The sequence below is a fragment of the Leptosomus discolor genome, chromosome Z (assembly GCF_034619465.1).
Source record: "Leptosomus discolor isolate bLepDis1 chromosome Z, bLepDis1.hap2, whole genome shotgun sequence".
Classification (NCBI taxonomy): Eukaryota; Metazoa; Chordata; class Aves; order Leptosomiformes; family Leptosomidae; genus Leptosomus; species Leptosomus discolor.
In genome coordinates this window covers 5,627,314-5,649,006 of record NC_141419.1, presented here as the reverse complement: position 1 = coordinate 5,649,006, position 21,693 = coordinate 5,627,314, and the positions used below count along the sequence as shown (strand labels likewise).

General features: G+C 48.9%; 1 protein-coding gene across 1 annotated transcript; it reads left to right on the top strand.

The window, feature by feature from the left end:
* Positions 1-3,609: 3,609 nt before the first annotated feature.
* KHDRBS1 (KH RNA binding domain containing, signal transduction associated 1) lies at positions 3,610-20,230 on the top strand. The gene is made up of 9 exons (XM_086479354.1): positions 3,610-3,934; positions 10,880-11,007; positions 11,582-11,698; positions 12,743-12,889; positions 14,802-14,938; positions 15,827-16,046; positions 16,979-17,046; positions 17,387-17,445; positions 19,835-20,230. Exons 1-9 carry the CDS (start codon positions 3,610-3,612, stop codon positions 19,930-19,932), a joined length of 1,299 nt encoding a protein of 432 aa, XP_086335480.1. The 3' UTR covers positions 19,933-20,230.
* Positions 20,231-21,693: the final 1,463 nt, after the last annotated feature.

Genomic DNA, 21,693 nt, shown 5'->3' with positions numbered 1-21,693 from the left:
GGGCGGGAGGGGGCGGCGGCGGGCCCGGCCCGGCGGCGGCGGGGCCGGTAACGGGGCTGGGACTGCGCTCGACCCGGTCCGGCCCGGCCGCGCGGAGAGACCCGAGAGCCCGCGCGCCGCCAGACGGCTCCTCGCGCACAGGCCGTTCCCTCCCCGCCCTGCGCCCCGTGGTACGACCCGCCCGCCGCTGATTGGCACGGCCCGCCTCACACCCACATCCGGCAGTGGTACGGTCCTCCCCCCCCTACCGCCCCGCAAAGGTTCAGCGCGCCGGGCGCGCCCACCCGCAGAGCCGCGGGGGTGCTCCGCGGCACGACAAGAGCTAGGGCGGTCTGGCTTCCCACTGCCGCGGCTCGCCGTGCCGTTGCGCTGCGATTAGCCGGGTCCTCCTCCCCGCGCCGCGGGGAACGGCTCCCTCCATCCCGCTGCTGTTGGAACAGGTCCTCTTCCTCCCCCCCTCCCCCCGCGAGGGAGGCTGCATTGGTACAGCCCCCTTCTCCCCCTTTGGCATTGGTATGGCCCTTCCCGGCGCGGCCGGGGAGCCCGGGGGCGGCTGGCCCTGCCCCGCCGGCGATGAGCACGTCACGAAGCGAAACGCGCCGCCCTGCTGACCCAGTCATCCTTGGTACGCCCCGGCCCCCCCATCCCCCCGCCGCTCCGGCGCACTTAGACTGGCCCTCCCGCCACACGTGCACGCGGGCCCTTCCACGCCAGCATTCCCCCCCCAGAGCACAGCATCAGTGGTACAGCCCACTTCCCCCCAGCCCTCTCCCCCCCCCCCCCCCCGCCCGCTCAGTGGTTCGGCCCGACCGGCGGTTCCCACTTCCGCTTCCCCTGTCGGCGCCGGGCCCTGCCCGCCGCCCCGGCAAGGAGGCGGCCCCGCCGCTTTTACCGGCAACGGAGTGACGGTGCTGGTGTAACGCGGCTCCAGCACCTCTTTCCCTGCGTGGGGGCGGGGGGCAGCTTCCTAATCCTGCCGGGAAAACGGGGTCCGCACCTCTCGGGAGCACCGGGACGTCGCACGGGGCCGGCCCTGCGGCTGCTCCGGCCTCCCGGGAGAAGGAAATCGTTAGCCGTGAGATGAAAATCGCTCCCAAAGATCCCTAAGAATGGCAGGGTCAGCGTCTATTAATCCCCTATAACAAGGACGACCTTCATTCGGAGCCACGGACTAACGCGTCCGGCCGAGAGAAAAATACGGGAGCCAAGGCCAGAGCGGCGGGACGGACCGGGCCGCGCTGGAAGCGGCACCGGCGAGAGCTGGAAGGAGAGCTCTGCTGTTCTGGGCTCCCGCAGGAAGCCCTCCGCAGGGCCCCTCGCCCAGGCGGGCAGAGGTGCCAGTTCCATCACACACAATGCCGAGCGCTCCGGGCTGCCGGGCCCCCTCTGCAGCCAAACCACGGGATTTTCTCCCAAAAGCTGATGAATGGCCCCGTCAGAAGCCATCGCTCCCACACTGCGGAGGTACAAACGCTGGGAGGACAGAGCAGGAATGGCCCAAAATACGCCAATCTCCTATTTTTCAGCTAGAGGAAAGCATGTCATTCCTCTGCCCTCGGCCTGGGGCTGTCTGGAAGGGAACGGTGCCCATTTTCACACCCAGGAACTCTCTGAAGCAGCTGGAGACGCTGGCCAAGCTCAGAGCCACGCTGCGCTCTCTGTGCAAGCTTGTAATAAAGGCATGCCTCAGCCTCTGCGCAGCCTGAGCAGCTCAGAGATGAAGAAAGGAGGTAGAAGTGACTTAATTTACAGCAACTGGTTAAGCAAAGTGTTCAAGTTCACTCAGGAAGTCCAATTTTCCCGGATTTCCTAATTTCCAACCCAGGGCCCCACCAGGCAACATTCCTCTAAAACTTGAAGCCAGTGCTAAAGGAGCCATGTGCATCTCTCCTTTTTTTTTTTCCCCCCCCTGAAGTTTTTTTGAGGACTGGGTCCAAATCACTCAAGTGATGACAGGTGCCACCCACAGCTCCAAGAGCAGAGCCACGGTGGTGGGACAATGGGAGCTGCATGTGCTGGGGGAGGAGGTGGAAACCCCAGGGCAGCGACAGCCCGTTCCCAGGAGCAGAGTTAGTTCCTTCGGGCTCTGGGAAGGTGCCACAGCATTTAAAAGTGATGCAGCCATAAGGGTGAGGCAGGGAAAGAGAATCTCAGTGGAAAATACACAAGAATGACATCAAACATACGCAAATGAGGGTGAAGGATAAAAGAGTGTGTAAATGAGGAGGGAAGAGGAGCAGAACAGGCATCGGGGACACAGGCAGCTCTGAAGCTGTCAATAGCAAGAGCTCCCTTACCCAGGCAAGCCGTTCTGTGCCGCAGAACTGCGAAGCCATTGAGCACCGAGGCTCAGGGGGGCTGTTTGGAAACGGCACCCTGGAGGCAAGAGGGACAGGACAAGGTTCAGGCTGCGTTACCTGATGATGCCGGAGGCTACGTCTGTCCATGAACATCGGCTTCAGCTCTGCGCAGAAGGGGCTGCTGCTGACGGCCGTCTGTCACAGGATACTAGGAGAACAAATGAGAATCACACGCCTCCTTAACAGGCCGAACTATACATGTAATTTCACGAATTATAAAAGTTGTTGTTTTCCCATGTTCTCATGCTGTCAAATTTGTAATAAAAGGCTGTGTTTGATACTAAATCAAGAAGCTGCAGTGCCCAAAACGCATCCTGTGTGCTAGTTCAGTAACTGCTGCCTCCACAAACCACTGGAACAGAAACCCCTGCACACGAGGCTTTTCACGTTGGTGACCACCCTGACTGAAAAAACTGTTCAACGCCACTTTGCTGGGTTTCAGGGCTCCACAGACAAACCATCCCCCACCAGCTCCACCCCAGCACCTTAAACTGGCCCCACACAGGCCCTGCCAAGGCGCCGCACTGCAGGGCAGGCCTGGGAGCGCGGGCAGGCCGCGGGCTCAGCGCTCCATGAAGGCTGTGCAGGCTTTACCACACCTCAGCGGGGACAGGCGGGCGTGGCTGCCCTCCCCCTCTCGCTCTCCGGCCGGACCCCGACCCAAATCCCCCTCACGGCCCGGCCCCGGCCCCGGCCCCGCACCGCGCTTCGCGCCTCTGAGCTGCCACCTCGAAGAAACGCCGAGAGCGCATGCGCAGCAGCCGCTTTGTTCCAGCGCCGGCAGCCTCTGCGCATGAGCGATACGGCGCCTGCTCCTACGCAAGCGCCTTGACTCCGCTACAGGCTGATTCTCTCAGCAGCCTGTGACTGTCACGCCGGTAGATCTGCGCGTGCGCAATCGAAGCCTCTCGGGCGTGGCCCCTCCCACACACGTGTCCCTTCCCCCCCCCCCCCCCTTTTCACCGGCCCGGCACTGCGCATGCGCCCGAAGAGAGCGACGCGTTCGAAGCCCGCCGTTGGCAGAGTGCGCATGCGCATCCCGGCGGGGCGGGGCGTGAGGCGCGCGGGGTGGTCGAGCGGGAGCCGGTCGGGGCGGGGGGGGGGGGGGGCGCCGACAACGACAGGGGGCGGTGCTTCCGGCTCCTCACTTCCGGCCCTGGCGCTGCGGCGGATTGTGTGGCAGCGCCGCTCGGCCCGCTCCGCTCCGCGCCCGCCCCGCCGCCGCCCGCCGCCCCTCCCCGCCCCCCCAATGCAGCGCCGCGACGACCCCGCCGCCCGCCTGGGCCGGGGACCGGGTCCCGGCGGTGCCCGGCAAGGGGCACCTCAACAGCGGCGGCCGCCCCGTGGCGGGGGGGGCCGCGGGGCCGCTACCGGGGCGCAGCCGCCGCCGCTCTTGCCGCCCAGCGCTACGGCCGCCGCCTCGGCCTCTCAGGCCCCCGCCGCCGTCCCCACCCCGCTGTTACCCGGGGCCGCTGTCAAGATGGAGCCCGAGAACAAGTACCTGCCCGAGCTGATGGCTGAGAAGGACAGCCTCGACCCGTCCTTCACGCACGCCATGCAGCTCCTCACAGCAGGTACCGGGGGCAGGCGGGGCGGAACGGGGGCTGGGCAGGGCGGGACCCCTGGACAGGGCCCACCACCACCACCGCCACCGTGCCCGGTGGGGCGGGCAGAGTCGGAGGCAGCTTCTTGTGCGGCTAGAGGGGAGAGGGACCCCCCCCCCTCCGGGTGGCTGGTGCGGCGGCGGGGGTCCCTCTCCCCGGCCGTCCCGGGGGAAGCGGCGGGAGGCGGCTGTTGCGCCGACCCGTTCTGGCTCCCCTGCCTGGTGCCAGGTGCGACCCCGCGGTTCTGAAGATTAGATATTTTTCTTATTTAATCTTTGTTCAGCCCTGTCCTGAATCCAGGGCCTGGGCCGGATTAAACGCAGACCCAGAACTTTCTTTTTAAAATCCGGTGTTGTTCGCATTGGCCCTTTCCATCCCTGGGGACAGAGGGGACCAAAGAGAACGGTAAAACCTGGGGTTTTCCATGTAGCGTCCGCTTGAGTCCCTGGGAGGCATGGTTTGGGATCTCTTTGATTTTCCACTCTGGTAATCTGTACTAGAGCTTGTTACATGCTTTTGACGAACCTAAACAGGGAATGGAAATGGCAGTCTTTGTTCTGTGCCCAGACTAGCCTTCTCCTTCCCCATCACCACTGTCCAATCGCCTGCCGGCTCTGATTTCTCCATATCTCCACCGTGCAGCTGCTGCACCCGCGCTCGGTGCCTCCATCCAGTAGATTCAGCTGCCTCAAGACACTATAGTCAGCTTAAAAATTGGAACGAGTGAAAATATTTGCTGTCACTAACCACTTTATGTGCCTGTAGTGGAGAGCTGGGAGGTACCAGGGGCAAGGATATGCTCAGATTTAATCTGCAGATGAGCAGAACGCTCAGCGCTCTGGTACTTATCGTTCTGCTTTTAAATGATTTTTTTTTTAAGGTCTTTAAAAAGTATAGTATTGCCATAGTTGGTGCAGTGCTAGAGATTTTTATTAGCTCCTCCTTTAATGTAGAATATAATTCTTAGGAATTGCCGTCTCCCATTATGCAAATGACTGAGGTATATTGTCATGAGTAACTTGGCATCACTCGCGGACATCTTGATCTAAATAAGTTAGTGTTATAATCTGATTTGCCGTCAATTTAATGTTTTTGATTAATAAAACCCTTTAGCCAACTGATGCTTGACAGCTCAGTGATAATGCCTTCTAGTGAAATGAAATCTAAGGAGTTTGCTAATTCCCGCACAAAGAAGAGCGTTCTCGGCCCACTTAGTAAAGCTTCATTCACTGAGCGGTGTAACAAGGATTTACCAGTTTTCTTTCATTAGTTTAAAAATTGCTGATAGACTGCAGCTTTGTGAGACTTCAAATTGATCAGTGGAAGAGCTCCAGATGCTTTCTGCTTGCTTTGGGTATTTTGAAGATTGCTGTCCTTTGGGAGCATTCGCTAACAGTCCAAATTCAGGATGATCTGAGCAGGAAGCTCGTGAGAAAGAATCTGAAATAAACCAGTGGGTTTTACACAGATGACCCCAAACTGATCTGGCTTGCTGAGAATTTTTATACTGCTGTGGCACCCTTCGGGGATGTCGTGTTGGAGAAGCTGCCGTAAAGCTTATTATGGAATGGAGGTTTGAGCCAAAGATTGTAATGCGTATGGCCAGCACAACTAAAGCAAAATGACTTCCAGACAAAGAAAGGACTGATTATTGAATGTGAGCAGTATTCCTAGTCCAGCTTTTTTTCAGGATTGGAAGTTGCTTGTCCTGCCTTGCCTCTGGGAGGGAACCCTGCAGTAGTTTTGCATTGAAACTGAGACTTCTTTAAAAACAAGATGTAAAAGTAGTCTGAAATACTTAAGAGGTTCTAAAGCTGCTCAGGATTTCTAGACAAAATTAGCATTGGTTAGGAGGAAGATGGAGGGCAGCACAGCGATGTCGTACTGATTCTTGAACAACGTGCTCTGTGGTGAAAAGGCACTGAAGTGGCTACATGTTAGGTTCTGTTACCCAGCACCCTGAACAGAAACTGGAAACTGGGATTTCTTGCACGTTGGAATACGATCCGTGTTTCCTCACTCCTGTGGTGTGGGGCCTGTGTGACCTTCCTCTTCCATAGGAATAAGAAAACCCCTTTTCCTCACTTCAATTTATGCCCTCATCTGCTGTGGGGAGGGCGGGAGGAGACGCTGATGTTTTGAAAGGCACAGTCCTCTCCGCTTGCATGTGCTGGGAAGACAGGAGATGTCCAACAAAGTGTTAGCGAGGCGTGGGGGGGGGGGTTTCAAATTCTTGTAGCAATTTTAGCTATTTTTATTTCATGGAGAAACTTCAGCTGGTCATCTCTGAGCTTCCCACGCTGCAAACAGATAAGTGAGCTGTGTCATTCCGCTAGCAAGTCTCTATATAGTCAGCATCTAGTTGGTCCTTGTGTTAAACGCAGCCCTTTGCATCCCCAGAAGCGTGGAGCGGTGAGGAGGGATGGAGGTGGGTGGTGGCTTGAGAGCAGCGGGTAGGGTATTAGAGCAGGACCCGTAAAGGGAGGGAGTGCCGAGCAGTTGGGGTTAGAGCAGCACGTTGCAAAGCAGGGAGCAGCTGGAGGTGTTGGAGGACTCCTTGACAGAATCCCCTGCTGCCCATGCTGGTTCTCGTGCCAGGCTCGTTCAGTTGGTATGTATTCCCAGGAAGGAAAATGGGAAAAGTCAGATGGCTGGGCAGTGGCCTTGCTGGAGTGACTTGCCAAGGAACCAAATAGTAGGATCAGAGATGGGCTGAGGTCACAGGGGTGATGAGAAACTGTGTGTAACCCAGCACAGTACAATGTCCTGAAGCTTGCTTCTCGTGGAGCGAAGGCTGTCCTGAAGTGGAGAAGAGTATCTAAATGTCTGTGTTTCCAAGCGTATCTCCTACCCCCCAAAGGAGTCGTAACTGCCGCCTTAAACTTGTGCCCCGGTGTCGCGGACTGTGGGATGCTGACGCCCTTTCATTGCTGCATTTTTAAATGTCTGTACTGCTAAGCCATGCCAACGTTCTTAGATGCTGATGCTAGCCTGCCTGTCGCTGCCGTGACTCTGCCTCCTCCCACTCCTCTCCCAGGAGCCTGTGCCATTTCTCATAGCTCACTCCAGGCTTTCTCCTCCTTGCCTCATGCTTGAGCAGTGTTTCTTTTCTTCCCCGTGCCCCTTCTCCCTGGGCTGGTGGCAGTCCCCTCCCTTCTCAGCAAAGCTTCAAAGCAGAGCTGTCTGCATCTGAATCCCAGCATACAGGCTGGAGGGTGGGGGGTGTAGCGCAGCAGAAAGCGGGAGGGAAACGGTGGGGTTAGGCTTGCCAAATCCTGCAGCTTCCACTCTTGGCAGAGTCCATCCGGGAACAGGTCCCTGCTTCCTTTCCTGTGAAACCGAACCAGCTGGGGAGCAGTAGCGTAGGAGAGAGGGGGCTCTGCTTTCTTCCAGGAGCTCCCATCCCCAAAGTCTTTCGAGTTTTGGCGGGGGTATTTTTGGGCATGGGGTCAGTATGATCGTACTGTTAAGATAATACTCTCAGCATTACCTATAAGCAGAATGTGTCTCTGCTTACAGAGCGCAAGGTGCTGCAGGACAATGTTTAATACGGGGTTTTTTTTTTGTTAAGGAAGAGCTTGGGCTTAGAGCAGGAGTAGCACTGTGGCTGCTTAGCCTCCTCCTTGTGAAGCAGCGGTGTTACCAACCCCCTTTACCTACCCCTTAGGAGTTCTTCTGAGACAATGCAATCACTGCCCCACATGAAGTCCTGGAAACCACTGCCACACATGCCGCCAGACTGCTGACATTCCCCGTGGCAAGAAGGTAACCTTCTGCTGCACCTCTGACACGGCTTTAAAAAATCAGCACTGAAATGAGGCATGCTTAATCCCTCAAGGTATCCGTACGCTTCTCCTTCGTATCAGTAAGTGGTCTGACAAACTGCTACCACTCATCAGTTCATTCAGTACTGCTTCATGTTGCGTAGCTAATATGCCAGAATGCATACAGATAACGCTGGAATCCGGAGCAGTAGGACACGTCACAAGTGGCATGTTTTTAGTCCTCCTTCACACCTATTTCCAGACTTGGGAGTTTGTTCTGAAGGTGTGAAGGGGACTGCTAGGTCACCCGCGCTGACCTCAATTGCAAGAGCTCCAGAACTCACTCTGCTGTGCAGGGCTTTTTTTCTTCTCTGATGTTTTGTGTTTCGTTTGAAGACGTGGCAATGGTGGATCTGATGGGTGGATTGTTTTGGTTTGGTTTGGGTTTTTTAGCAAATGGTCAATTATTTGTTGCCCTCACAGGCCGATCCCCAGGTGTCGTGGCGACTGTTGCAGGAGGCAGAATGGATTTTGCTGTGTGGTTGATGTGAACTGTGATCCGCTGGTTTGCAGAGGCTTATGTCTGATTGCGTTGTGTTTTGACAAGGTAGAAGATGCCCCTGGGTAGTTTAATTTACATCCAGAGAGTTTTAGGGTGCTTTTATTCTTGATATGTGCGTAGAAAAGACTTCTTGTTAGTATACAGAATGCATTTTCAGAAATTCACTTACTGGTTTTGGAGAACGAAAACATTTGAGAAGTAATCACATTGTATTATAGGGTCTAAAGCTGTGCCTAACCAGGGATAAGGCCACCAGTGTGATCTTTAGTTTCCAGATCTTGAGTCTCTGATCTCTTCTTACAGCTAAAATTAAAAAAAAAATGTAAAACTGACCGAGGCAGCCAGCTCTTTTGCTTACTTTATAAACTTGACAGTGCTTGAACTTCTGGGTTCTTTATTTTTGCATAGTATCTCCACAAAATAATTTCTTTTCAAAGCCAAAGTCAAGCTATCTTTTTCAAAGCAATTAGATCCGGTAATTTTTTTTAAACTAAGGAGTCATGGTAACACTTTTGTAAGGGAGCCAAGATGCTGTTACAAGTAGAAATACAAAATTTAGGCTTTTTTTCGTAATTAAGAAACACAATCTCCTATCTTCTATATTTAGATCTCTGAACTAAAAACCAGTTTATATTACTGTGTCCGTAATTGAAACCTTAAAATACTGATCATTTGATCATGGGGTGGTTTTTTTTGGTTGCACATGTAGTTGCTTGACTTCCTTGTGGTCTGCACCATTTGAAAGATGCTTCTAAGCCCATGAGGCTGTGGTTGCCCGCCCAGTCAGAAGGATGATGGTAACACGTTGTTCCTATTTCTGTTTGGATGATATGAGAATATTAGTGGGTGGATGATATGCCAAGTATCGGATATGCCAAGTATCTGATCCGCCAGCCTTCCACAGTTTCCACTGTAAATGTGAACATCTAGTCCAAAGCATATAGTTTCTGACATGGACAGAAATCCCAGGAAACACAGTATATTGCAGCTGCCCTCTTTAAATTCTGGAAATGACTAAGCAGTCTTCAGTTTCAGTTTTGTCTTGCAGCTTTAATCAGTTATGTGTATAATCTTGTGAAAGTGTCTCTCTTTCCCCTGAGATGTGAGAAGTTGTATTTAGAGCACTTTTGACTCAGATATTTATAGATCTTGGGTTTGCTGATGAAGTGGCACAATTTAACTTTTAAGGAAGGGTCATGCTCCTTCCCTGATAAGCATCTGTAAATAGTAATTTGCGATGGCTCTGCACGGTGTGACCAGTTTTGGTTGGGTTTTTTTTTTTTTTTGGTTGGACCAAAGTGTGCATAATGGTTCATCAGTCATTTGGGATTGGCAATAATGGATTGGCTCCAAATTTGGGGGAACTCATTGTCTAGTTGGTGGCTGTTAAATAAAAAGTGTACATGACTGGACATCTCTGGAAAAGAAAAGCCAGTCAGCTATGGGCTGCATTCTTTTGAAAAATGTTGGGAGTTTGTCTTGTTCAATGACTGTAAGAACCTATGCCAGAAATTCCTGCCTTGAAGATGATCTTCGGTCCTCTCCGTTTGGGTCGTCTTTTATGAGATGACAGTCTCCTGCTATCCTTCAGTGAAAGTTGAATTTCTAGCTGGATTTAAGGAGGTGTTTGTGCACAAGTTCCTAATTGGCATACCTTAATGACCTACTTCCAGAAGGTTATTTGAACTTTGTTCCAGATCCCCCTCAGGCTGTGGCGTGCCTTCAGTTCAGTCAAGCCACCCCAGTGTTTTTTCCAAGACTCTCTAATTCACGATATACAATTAAAAATCAGAATCTTATTTTGAGGCACAAAAATTTGTGGTAGTATTGCCTGAATCAAGTTAAGGCCTTCTGACGCTCACTCTTATGGCTATATGCCTGAGGCTTACGACTTAAAAACCAAGTTCTGAATTGCTGGTGTGATAAAGGTACATTCGTTTAATGAAATGAAGCTTGTAAGAATCTCATAAGCCAGGCTGCACTCTAGTGTGTCGCTCATTCAGGCTTCTGTTTATCAGGAATGTTTTCGGCTTAGCCGAAATTCGTAGTGTCAGTATGTGTTGGCACCACTAATTAAATTACGGATTTTTAAATAGTACGTCAGCTGGAATGATAAAAACCTGCCTGATTTGCTGGTGGCTGGTGCACTGTAGAGCACATAGAGTTAGTGTAGTTGGGCTGGTTTCTTGGTAGGTTTAGGAGTCTCCACGTGGGTACTGCATTCGTGGAGGAGGCATGAGATTGGGGACCGATAGAGGAAGAAGGCACAGCAGAAGTGACGCGCAAAACTGTTCTTGCAGTTTCCTGCTCTCACCTGTTGAAGTTATTTGTAGGGTAATCTCTGCTGTTCTTTCTTATTTTTGTTCATTATCCCGTTTTTTTGCCTTCTGGAATCCCTAGATGTGAAGGGAGGAAGAGGCAAGCTGGGCTAGCACTAAAGAGGTGGCCTGTCTATCCAGATTCCATTAATGCAATTATAAGTGTTCATATATTCACAGAGAATGAGGGTGGTATGTCCTGTCATAATTCCAACTCTAAAAATAATGCTTGTTTGAGGAATATAAGCAGCCCTATTTTTATCTTGTTTAGAAATTGAAAAAATTCAGAAGGGTGAAACAACAAAGAAGGATGAGGAAGAGAACTACCTGGATTTATTTTCCCACAAGAATATGAAACTGAAAGAACGAGTTCTGATACCTGTCAAACAGTACCCCAAGGTGAGGGCCAGAAAATAGCTTACTGAATCTCTGTGATTTGCTTATTTTCTATGGATTTTATGGCTGACTTTTAGAGATAGTAGCTGTCAGAGTGTCGTCAGGAGTTATGCCAGCTTTCCACTATCGCTGTGGAATTTTTCCTATGCAAGCTTGCAGGATCTTATTTCTAATATATTGCATTTCTAGAATGTCCTGGGATAAAGCTAAATGGTGATGCATATTTTGGATCCTTTATTACTGGAATAGACACTTCCATGTGTAGAGCTTTGTGTTTTACAGTTAAGAACTTATTTAACTCTTAAGACTTGCTGCCTGTAAAACTACCGGAGAGTAGACATTAGAATGAAATGCTTTATGTGAGTTAATTAAGCTTGATTTTCTGGTGGAGCATTTTTTCATTAAAAGAATGTTCTGGAACTTAAATTTTCCTGTGCATTTTTTGGTCTGTATTTTTTGGTAAGGTGAGGAGAAAATGGAGTGGCTAAATTTTTTTTTGTCAGCCAGCATAACATTCAGAAAAGCTTTTAAGGCTACTGAGCTCTGGAGCTAATTTTTTTTTTTTCTTCGTTTACAGTTCAACTTTGTTGGAAAGATTTTGGGACCTCAAGGCAACACCATCAAGAGACTTCAGGAAGAAACTGGTGCTAAGATATCTGTGCTTGGGAAAGGTTCGATGCGAGATAAAGCAAAGGTGAGGGCATCACCCTTGAAAACATATTAATGCCCTTCATATTGCTGTGAGAAGTAGTAGTTCTGACAGCGTTTTATAAAAGATTAAACCGTTAAAATCCAAAAGCAAAGGCAGTAGGAAGTCGCCCTTCCTCAGTTGTTCTGTGGTGTTGGGAGCAATCAACAGGGGCAGAAGTGTGATGCATGTTTTCTTTATGAGCATGACTTAGAGGCTAGTCATCTTTTGATATCGTGTGCCCTTGGATGCAGAGGTAGTTTATATGAAAGGTGAAGTACAAAGTTTATAAAATAAGAATTTATTCCAGCTACTCCGTGAAAGGTAATTCGCTAAAGGAATATGTTTCCCCTCCAGAAAAAAAAAAAATAAAATAAAAATCCTTTTTCCAGCTGTTCCCTCTGAAATCCTTAAATTCTCATGGTTCACTGAAGATGTTGGAGCAGGATGTTCCTGGTAATCTTTAGTGAATTGCAAAGTGCCAGGAGGGTTTTTTTGAGCAGAAAAAATGAAAATAATTTTTTTTTTTCTTCCCGCTTTACTCCCAAAACTGAGCTAACAGTCAACAGAACTGTAACTAAATTCAGCTTTTCACTTGAGCAGCATGAAAAGCTTTTACACTTCCGGCTTATTTGTAGCTTCTTAAAGCCATCTGAATAACACGGGTATCTAAGAGCAGAGTTAAAAAGCAAGCTTGCTTGCGGCATTAGACTTCACTAGGTGGTAAAGAGCACCTCAGGCAGAAAGGTGGTGTAGAAGAGGAAGAACACTGGTTGTGTATGTTTAACCTTCTGGGGGAAAAAAAAGTGTCTGGCATCAATGCGTTAGCAAAAATGAGTCACCTGAAAAGGCAGCTATAGAAAGATGGAAGGTGTAGATTGCGTGGGGCCTTTCATAAAACTACACTTGTGTGTTATCATATGTCTGTGTACAGGCATGGCCAGAACGCTTTTACAGACATTTCCTGTTAGGGTGTAGAAAAACAGATAAAAGAAGAGTGGCTTCTGCGTTTGATTTAGTTTTAGGAATCTTCTGTCTGCTTCATTTCAGGAGGAAGAACTGCGTAAAGGGGGGGATCCTAAATATGCTCATCTAAATATGGATTTGCATGTCTTCATTGAAGTGTTTGGACCCCCTTGTGAAGCATATGCTCTGATGGCTCACGCCATGGAAGAAGTCAAGAAGTTCCTTGTTCCGGTATGTGTCCTGAGGTCCTTTTTGAAGGATGTAGATGGGTTTGTGACTCTGGCTATAACGATGGGTAAGATTGCACAGTGTAAGGCTCACGCTACAGGAATCGGTGTAGTGGAGGAAACCTGAAGTATTAAGTGTGTGTCTGGCAGCTTAAGATGACCCCATTAATCTTGCATGAAGGCGTGTGTTAGTCCCCTGAGCGTAGTTAGAAAGACATACACTTCCATGGCAATTGTATAGAGCATCTGGAGTACTTACTTCTCCCCCAGTTTTAGCAGGAGAGTAAGTTCAGCCATGCCTGGCATGGAAGAGACTTCTTGGTTGGGTTCCTCTGACTTAGAACTGCAGCGTAGAAATCTGGCTACAAACCTCATTGGTCAGATCAGCAACTGTAAGTAGGGAGATGTTTGCTCTGCTCTGAAGGGGTGGTGTGAGGATGAGGAGGGTGACTGCCCAGGCAGTAGTATTCAGTGTTGTAGCTGGTTTCTGAAACACATCTGTTAAATCAACATTTCTGTTGCTTTCAATGTGTATGATGTGAAGGAACCTCTGTGCTAATGCGTCATCTATACCGATGACGCGTATCTTTGTGGGTGTCTTTTACTGATGACCCTTACAAGACCTTCACAGCCAACTTCATGTCAGTTTTGCGCCAGCTAGAACATCACCTCCGAGAACTGCAGAATTTGAAGGAGCCTTTTGCATGTTATTAAAACAATAGTGTTGCTTGCTAAATTAGGAGAACAACAAAATGGGAAAGAAGCACACGGTGCTCCCTGCTTCTGGCTAGCTCAGCCTGTAATTCAGACACCGGGCAGGTAGAGAGCTGAACGTACCCTGGCACTGTGCTCCTCAGCTGAGACTGGGAGCTCAGATGTTCTGCCTGAAATACCAGGAGCAGGTGGAACCTGAGGTGGGTAGTAGGGAAGTGTGAAAGAGCGTGTGGGTACTGTGTGATTTCTGTGAGTCTCACACGGAGAGGAGAGATTGCTGTGTGAAGTGTCTTTGAAGGAAAGAGGTCATCTTCAAGGAGCCCCTGGGATGTACAAAACCTCAGCTTGCTAAAGCAAGCGTGCAGCCTTGCTATTTAAAGTGTCTTATCTATCGCTGCCTTCAAACAATGTGTTAAACTTGTGAAAATTGACAGAGAAGTCACTATGGAAGCCAGCAGTGCTGTGAAGACACATCTGGTAGGAGACTCCTTGCTTTGTGATGTTGCCATGGCATCGTGAAGATCCTCGGTGTGAGGCCCAGCCTGCCCGTGTGTTGAGGGGAGGGGTGGGGTACGATGGCTTCTGAGGGGTCACCAGAAATCTGGACTAATTCCTGAGGCTAGATCCCCTGAGGTGATAAAAACACATGGAGCCAGACACATACTGTGTTCCTAAGAATTTGAAAAGACAGCCTGGGTTTGCAAATGGGTGTTTACTCTTTGTCAGGCTGCGTCCTATCCTGTTCCTTCAGTGTGTCAGGAACAAAGCAGTATTTTATGTGGCGTGGGCTCACTGCCAGCCACTTGCCTTTAAATGGGAGCTGTAAGGTGCTTGAGGTGAGGTATGTCTTGCCTGACTTCACCTCTAAACTCTCCAACAGTTGCAGATAAATCTTGCTGACATCCCTGGGGTGCTGGACATCATCAGATGCCTCCAGAACCCCTACGAGCGAGGTTCTCTTCCCAGGGACCAGTTGTAGCGCTCACTGCAGCTCCTGGACGTGCAGTGTCCTTCTTGGCCGGTTTGGAGAAAGCTGGCAGTTGTGCACTGCTGCCTGCTGAGCAAATCCCAGTGAAACTAACCAGCAGATTTTAATTTAGGACTCTCAGGTTGGTTTTATTCCAGCACGGTAGCCTGTGATATTCTGGAGCACAGACTGGCTAGTTAGCTGTTCTTTGGAGTTGACTCTTTCCCCTCTTTAGGATATGATGGATGATATCTGTCAGGAGCAATTCTTGGAGCTCTCCTATCTGAACGGTGTGCCAGAGCCAACTCGAGGCCGAGGAGTCCCTGTGCGGGGAAGGGGAGCAGCTCCACCACCACCTCCACCTGTTCCAAGGTATCTTTCCCAAAAGCACGGACCTGGAAATGCTGCATCTTGCTCGGTGCTGTCCTGACAGATGAGGTTAAGCTACTCGTTCTCACACATCAGCTGTTGGCTTTGACCTTGGCTTTCGGCCAAGGCTTTCTAGCCTCGTGTTGCAATGCTTTTAGCAAGCTGGTGTCAAATGTTTTGTGTTTTGAGATGTGATCTAACGCCGTGGATGTCTTCTGTGTGATTTTTGGTGTCTGAAATCGGTAGCTTCATAAAGTAACCTTTCAAAAACTGGCCCACAAAATCACATGTAGATAGATGTGTCATGTTTGCTGCTGTAGCCTTCAGCAAAATGAGCATTTTCAGTTTAAACTGACCTTCCTTTGAAGGTTATAGGATGGCATTATTCTGTCATTGCTGTCAAGGCATTGGGATAAATTGGTCATAAAACTCCATTACTGTAGTTCTTGCTTCACTACATATTTTGTGGGGGGAAAGCCTTTGCTTCTGAGTGTTTAGCCCAGAAGCATCCCTGCTCATCTCATCGTTGATCTTTACAGTCCTGGAGGTCTGGCAATCATTATGGGTTAGTGATAGAGGGTTGTTTAAAATGAACTCTGAGAAATTACTTGGCCAAAGTTCTGTATCAGATTTATTTCTTCATCCGTACAACATCTAATGCAGTAGAGTTCTAATCCCAGAAGAGGTTTTTGTAAATCCTGCAATAGAACACTGATAACAATTCTTGTGCTTTCCTTCCTGATAAAGAATTCATGGCTTAGTGGTGACTGCGTTTGTTTATCAAGCTGTTGCATTTTAAAGCAGGTGTAACAGCGCATGCAGTGCCCTCAGCATTCAGCCCACGAGCAGTACGGCAGGAGCTGCTCACAATCCTTTTTATCTCCTTTCCAGGGGGCGCGGTGTTGGTCCTCCCCCCCCTCCTCCTCCTCCTCGGGGGGCCCTTGTGCGAGGAGCCCCGGTGCGGGGTGCCATTGCCAGGGGAGCTGCTGTAGCCCGCGGAGTGCCTCCTCCCCCGGCAGTACGGGGTGCTCCTGCACCCAGAGCACGTGCAGCCGGCATCCAGAGAATACCGCTTCCTCCTCCTCCCGCACCAGAAACCTATGAGGAATATGTAAGAAACTATATATCTTTGGGGTTTTTTAATTCCAGCTAGCTGAGCATGTGTTAGATACGCGACATCATTGAAATAAGGGCTGACCACAGTAAGATTGCTCTGGAGAAGTGACCACCAGTGCCAACACTGCGTGGTGCTGGGTGACCTGCTCTGCCCCTTTAGTCCTAAATACAGGGTAAGGGGTGGGTTTTGTAAAACTGAAATGTGCCCCCAAGACTGAAGTTTGCCATAACTGTCAGTGCATGGTAGAAAAACTAAGTCACAAAGATTGATGTAGTAGTTCACATCACGTTCTCTTTCTGCAAGAGAATGCTTTTAGCAAGAAACACCAAAGATTTCTTTCTTCCCCTAAAGGCCTTAAAGCAAATACGTGAATGAACCTGATGATGGTTCAAGCCATATAACTAAGCACCACCCTCCTGCCAAGCTTATCTTGGCATCTGTGCTCTGGTTATTCTGAAGGAGAAACGAGCCACCTGGTTTTGATGCACAACAGCATTTTCAGGAATCATCACAAATATTGACACATCTAAAAAGTCCCGTTTCTCTTCTTGGTAAAACTTCTCAGTTTTTCCACTGAAACCAATCATAAGTTAATAGGTTGGGGTTTGTCTGCCTGTAAGTCTGTGGTTTAGATTACAGCCTCCTGGCACGTGGGTTTGTACCACAGACAAACTGGCTGCCTGGGCACGTAAACGACTTCCAAGCGCATTGTCAGTGTTGCTGTGGTTCATTCCTCCCAAGCCGCAGGACACAAGCAGATCTTGGCGACCTGTGTCTTAGGATTGAGCCCCTTCCCTGTGGCAGGCAAGGATTCCCAGGCTCCTCTGAAAGCTGCTGTAGCCCGAGTTCAGTTTTGCCATTACTCTTGGTCAGGCATTAATCTTTGGTCCTTCCATTAACACTGTTGATGTCATCATCCGTTTCAGGGCTATGATGATGCATATGCAGACCAGAGCTATGAGGGGTATGAAGGCTACTACAGCCAGGGCCAAGGGTAAGTTTGCTTGTCTCCTATCTGTTGCTGAGAAAATGATGCATGATCTTTTTTTTCTTTTTTTTTTTTTCCTTTTTTTTTCTTTTAAGGGAATGGAAACACTCATTTCTGAGTTTGAGCTGTAGGGAACGTGCCCTGTTCTGCTGAAATCCAGGAGTGCCTGGGAAATAACTTTTGGGAGTGTCCCAGTGTCCTTGACAATTCTGTAAAAGCAGTGATCAGACCCACCACAGCCAGGAGCAATATTGGGCACCTTTGCTTTTCAAGTGTTTGTGCAAGTTGTGTCAGTTTAGGAGTAAGATTTCAGCACTGTATGTAACCAACGTAATTACTCTTCCAGGGACACAGAATACTATGATTATGGACACGGGGAGGCACAGGAAACCTATGAAGCTTATGGTATGTCTGGGAATACTGTTCTCTTGACAGGGAAGGGGCTGCACATAGCTGGGAATTGCCTGCAGCGGTTGCACATAGTTGGGAGTTGCTTGTGGTCGACCGGCTGTTTTCCAGTGCTGCTCCACGCTCTGAGCAAAAACTTTCTGAGGAGAACCTCAAGTGGTTTTCATGGTAGAATATTTATACCCTGCAGACTATCCAGGTCTGAATAACCAAAGGCATTCTGTGGCTTTTCGATTCTTGTCTGGCTTGATTGTCTCAAAGGTGACACTTGTTTAAAATTCCTTTTTTTTTTTTTTTTTAACTATGGAAATAATCTTTCAATTTCCTTGTAGCTTTAGAATATTTTAAGAGCTCTGGATTTCCACCCACAGCACTACTTTTGCTGCAGTCTGGTTTTCACGGATTACATTTTGTTGAGCTGGATGAGTGCATGATTCCATCTGCTTCCTTATCCTCAAAAACCCGCTAGCTGATACTGACTCTGCACTATGCATTTGCTTGAGAAATGGATTTAAATGTCATCTGAAGGCCTCCCTTTGAGATGGAACAATTTTGGTCAATATAACTTGCAAGTAGACTATGAAGTTTAACTAACTTTAATTACGTAAAGCTATCGGCTCAGCCTAGACTGAGGGGTGTGGGAGACCAATTTAACCGCAACTGTGTAAACCGCCAACTCTTGGAAACAATAGGCCTTACATCTGAGGTGCTGGCAATCGAGGATCGGGTTCATATATCCGAGCTTATGAATGGCATCTGCATGTGGCAATGAGTAAGATTCATTTTCATCTCCCTGTAAACAAGCCGAACTATAAACAAGTTAGGAGAGCTATACAGCGAGCTGCTTAATGGCATGGAAATATGCTGTATTGAAAACAGTCCCTTGAGCAGGGCATCAGTTGCCTGACGGGGTGAATGAATGCGGGTAGTGACGGTAACGACCAGCTGGAGGGGCTTTCTGGGACCCTCAGGAACTGGGAATCCCCTATGCTGTGTCAGGCTGGTGTTGGGGAAGCGGAGTCATTAATGCGGTGGTGTCTCCTGCGCCTGCCTCGGGCTGTTCCTTGCTCTGGGCTTAAGTTGTGAGAAGTTCAAATTCAGGTGCCTAACCAGGGGTGCTTTTCCAGCCTAAGACGCATTTGAATAGACAGCTGCTGTCAGTAATGGCTATCTTTCCTGCCTTCAATGGCTTGGTTTGTTGCCTGCGTTAGTCACGCAGCACAAAGAGGCTTTTGTGCCTCCTACTTGGTAGGAGAGCGGTGGTGTTGTCTGGGATGTGAAGGCCAAAATGCTCATTGTATACTTGGCATGAACTTGCCACAGCTAATCTGTTTATCCACAGTAATTTCCTTTGGTCTCTGCTTTCATGAAAACAGAATTAGAGAAATAAATTGTTGAGCCAGGCTGGAGACAGTTTTTTGAGAAAATGGGAATGTGTTCCATGGTGGTAGGAACAGGCTCGGCTGTCTTCCGGGCTTCGGACACTTGCTTTCAGAAACTAGTGACCCCGGAGAGAATGGCAGGCATGCAAGTACGAATGCTGCAGGCACAAGCCATAATGAAAGCTGAGCTCGGATATTTGGGGTTGAGCTAGCTCGGGGACAACGGGGATGCAAACTTCCATTTGCTTCGGTGGTGGTTGTCCGGAGCAGAAGGGCTTGGGCTGTCCTGTCGAGTGCTTTGTCCCGTCAGCAGTTGATTGATGCTGGTACAGCACTAGTGAGGGGTGTCAAGAGGTGAGCAGATGCTCCGTGCGCTGCGGCTGTAAATTTTCCTGTATTCGCAGCGGGGAAGGAAGAGCCAGTCACAGCCGGAGAGCAGACTGGCGTCTGGGAGGGCGGTTGGACGCACTGCCGTCCTACAGCAGCGTAGGGACTTAATTATTTTGGCACAATTATCCAGGAGCTGCCTCGCCTGGCACCCGGGAAGGAGAGAAGCGCTACCTGTCGAGGTTCCCCCCCAGCCAGACCCCAGGGTTAGAGCTGCTGCTGGCCGCCAGCCCGAGGGGCCCTGACTGCTGCGACCTTCGCCATGGCTGGCTGCCAGGGCTGCCAGGTGAATTGGCTTCGGCTCTGCTGAAATCAATTCTAAAAGGCACCGGGCTTGTCCAAGTCGACGCTTAGCCGGGCTGTGAGAGCTGCAGGCTTCCCGGGGATCCCGCACAAGTGGCTTTTTCCCCATCATGCTGGGAAAATGTGCTGAAACGAGAGGTTCTGGTGGACTGCGGGGTGTTTTGCAGACTGGTTTTGGGGTGAAACCGCTGTGAAGATGCCCCGTGCCTCCGTGTCGACGCCGGGGAGCCCGGCTGGCCAGCACTGCCGCTCCCTCCGTGCCCCTCGGCCCGCAGCACGCCGCCATCCTTGACGTATCCCTCTCTTTTCCGCAGGGCAAGATGACTGGAACGGAACCAGGCCCTCCCTGAAGGCCCCGCCGGCCAGGCCAGTGAAGGGGGCCTACAGAGAGCACCCATACGGACGTTATTAAAAAACAAACATGAGGGAAAAATATCAGTTATGAGCAAACAGTTGTTACTGATTCTTGTATCTCCCGGGATTCCCGTTGCTTTACCCACACCAGACAAGTAATTGTCTAACTGTTTTTCTTCGTGGCCCTTTTTCTCCCACTCCATCCTCACCCTGCATTCTGGCTTCTGTACGTAGTATTTTAAAATGAGTTAAATAGATTTAGAGGACCGACTTTAATTTTTTTTTTTTAAAGTGTGTAGATGGCTTTTCTTTCTTTGTTGTTTAGATAAACACAACTGTACCTTTTTTAATAAAAAAAAAAGTTGAGTTAAAAATGTTAGTTTCAAAAGTGAAATGCTTTGCTTAGCAGTTATGAAATTAAGGTTTTGTTAACCTTTAAGTTTGGTTTTAAGGAACCCATAAAAGTTGTAGTTGCAGAATCCCAAAGTAGGCTACATTTCAAAATTCAGGGCTGTTTTTAAGAATTTAAAATCACAATGTAACGGTAGTAGCTGCCACCGTTTAAAAGTAACCTCAGATGTCAAACTTTCCTTAAAAGCAGATTGCTGGTGAATCTTAAGTTTAAATTTTAATACGAAGGATCCTCAAACAAATTAAATAGCATTTTTTTAAAGGTAATTGACTTAAAAGGAAAAAAAGAAAAAAATTAGGTTTGTAAAATTGACTTTTCTTACGTGGGTTTTGAAATCTAGCCCCGAACGTGCGGTGTTGAGAGATGCTTGGGAAGCGGATTTTCCAGTGTAAAGGGGTTCTTAGTTTGGTTCTATATGAAGAACTTTTAAGGGAAAAGCAAATTAAAGCATGGCTCTAATTGCCCAGTGTTTGATATTAGAAAACAGAGTATTACGTGAGTAGGTCTGAACTCTGTGAAATTACAGTCTTCTCATTTTTATAGTGCTTGGGGCAGATAATACAGTGCAAGTTTAAAACTGACAAAATTGTCAATATTAGCAATCCCATGGACTTGTTCAAGTGTATCTCAACACTAGCTTTGCATAAAAAGGGACACTGCAGCTGAAAAAATGAGGAAAAATTTGACTTTGTACATAGGATAAAGTCCTAATTGGATTTGTACACTGTCCTCCCACTCTGTTCTTGAAGATTAAATGCTACATGTGTAAGTCTGCCTAAATAGGTAGCTAAAACTTGTCAAAATGTCTGCCGCAGTTTGTCAATAAAGTTTAGTCCTTTTTTAATCAAAGTAAATGTGATGAATTGTCATTTTTTTTTTTTGGTTGAGCGATAAAATAGCTATTTTTTTCCAAATAAATTTAAATTAATGCTAAAGCTAATTGTCTTTTTAAAAACATGGAGACATTCAAAAAATGGTGTTTTTTGTAATTCTCACAAAAAGTTTATCAAGCTCATTGAACGAGCTTAGTTTTGGGTTTTTTTTTAAAAGAGAAAGAAAAATTGTTTTTCACCCCCTGGAAGTTGTTGAAAGCACTTTGATCCTGGGCTATGGCAGAAATCTGACTTCAGTCTGCTGGAAAGTGTTTACGGTTCTTTGCTGAATTACCGATTCAGACTTCAGGTGGCCTCACAGAGAATTCCAGACTGCAGACTCCAGATTGAGTCTGAAATGGCTGGTTTAAACGTAGCGTGACAAAATGAATGCTGAAAAATGCGAGGCTTAGCTGCCACCAGGAGGAGAAGGAAGCTTGCTGTCTGCTTTATGTAAACACCCGAGCCCCCCGGGCTGCGATGGTGCCCTTCCTACTTTACGGTAGCCTTTACTTGGAAAGCCACTTAAAAATGT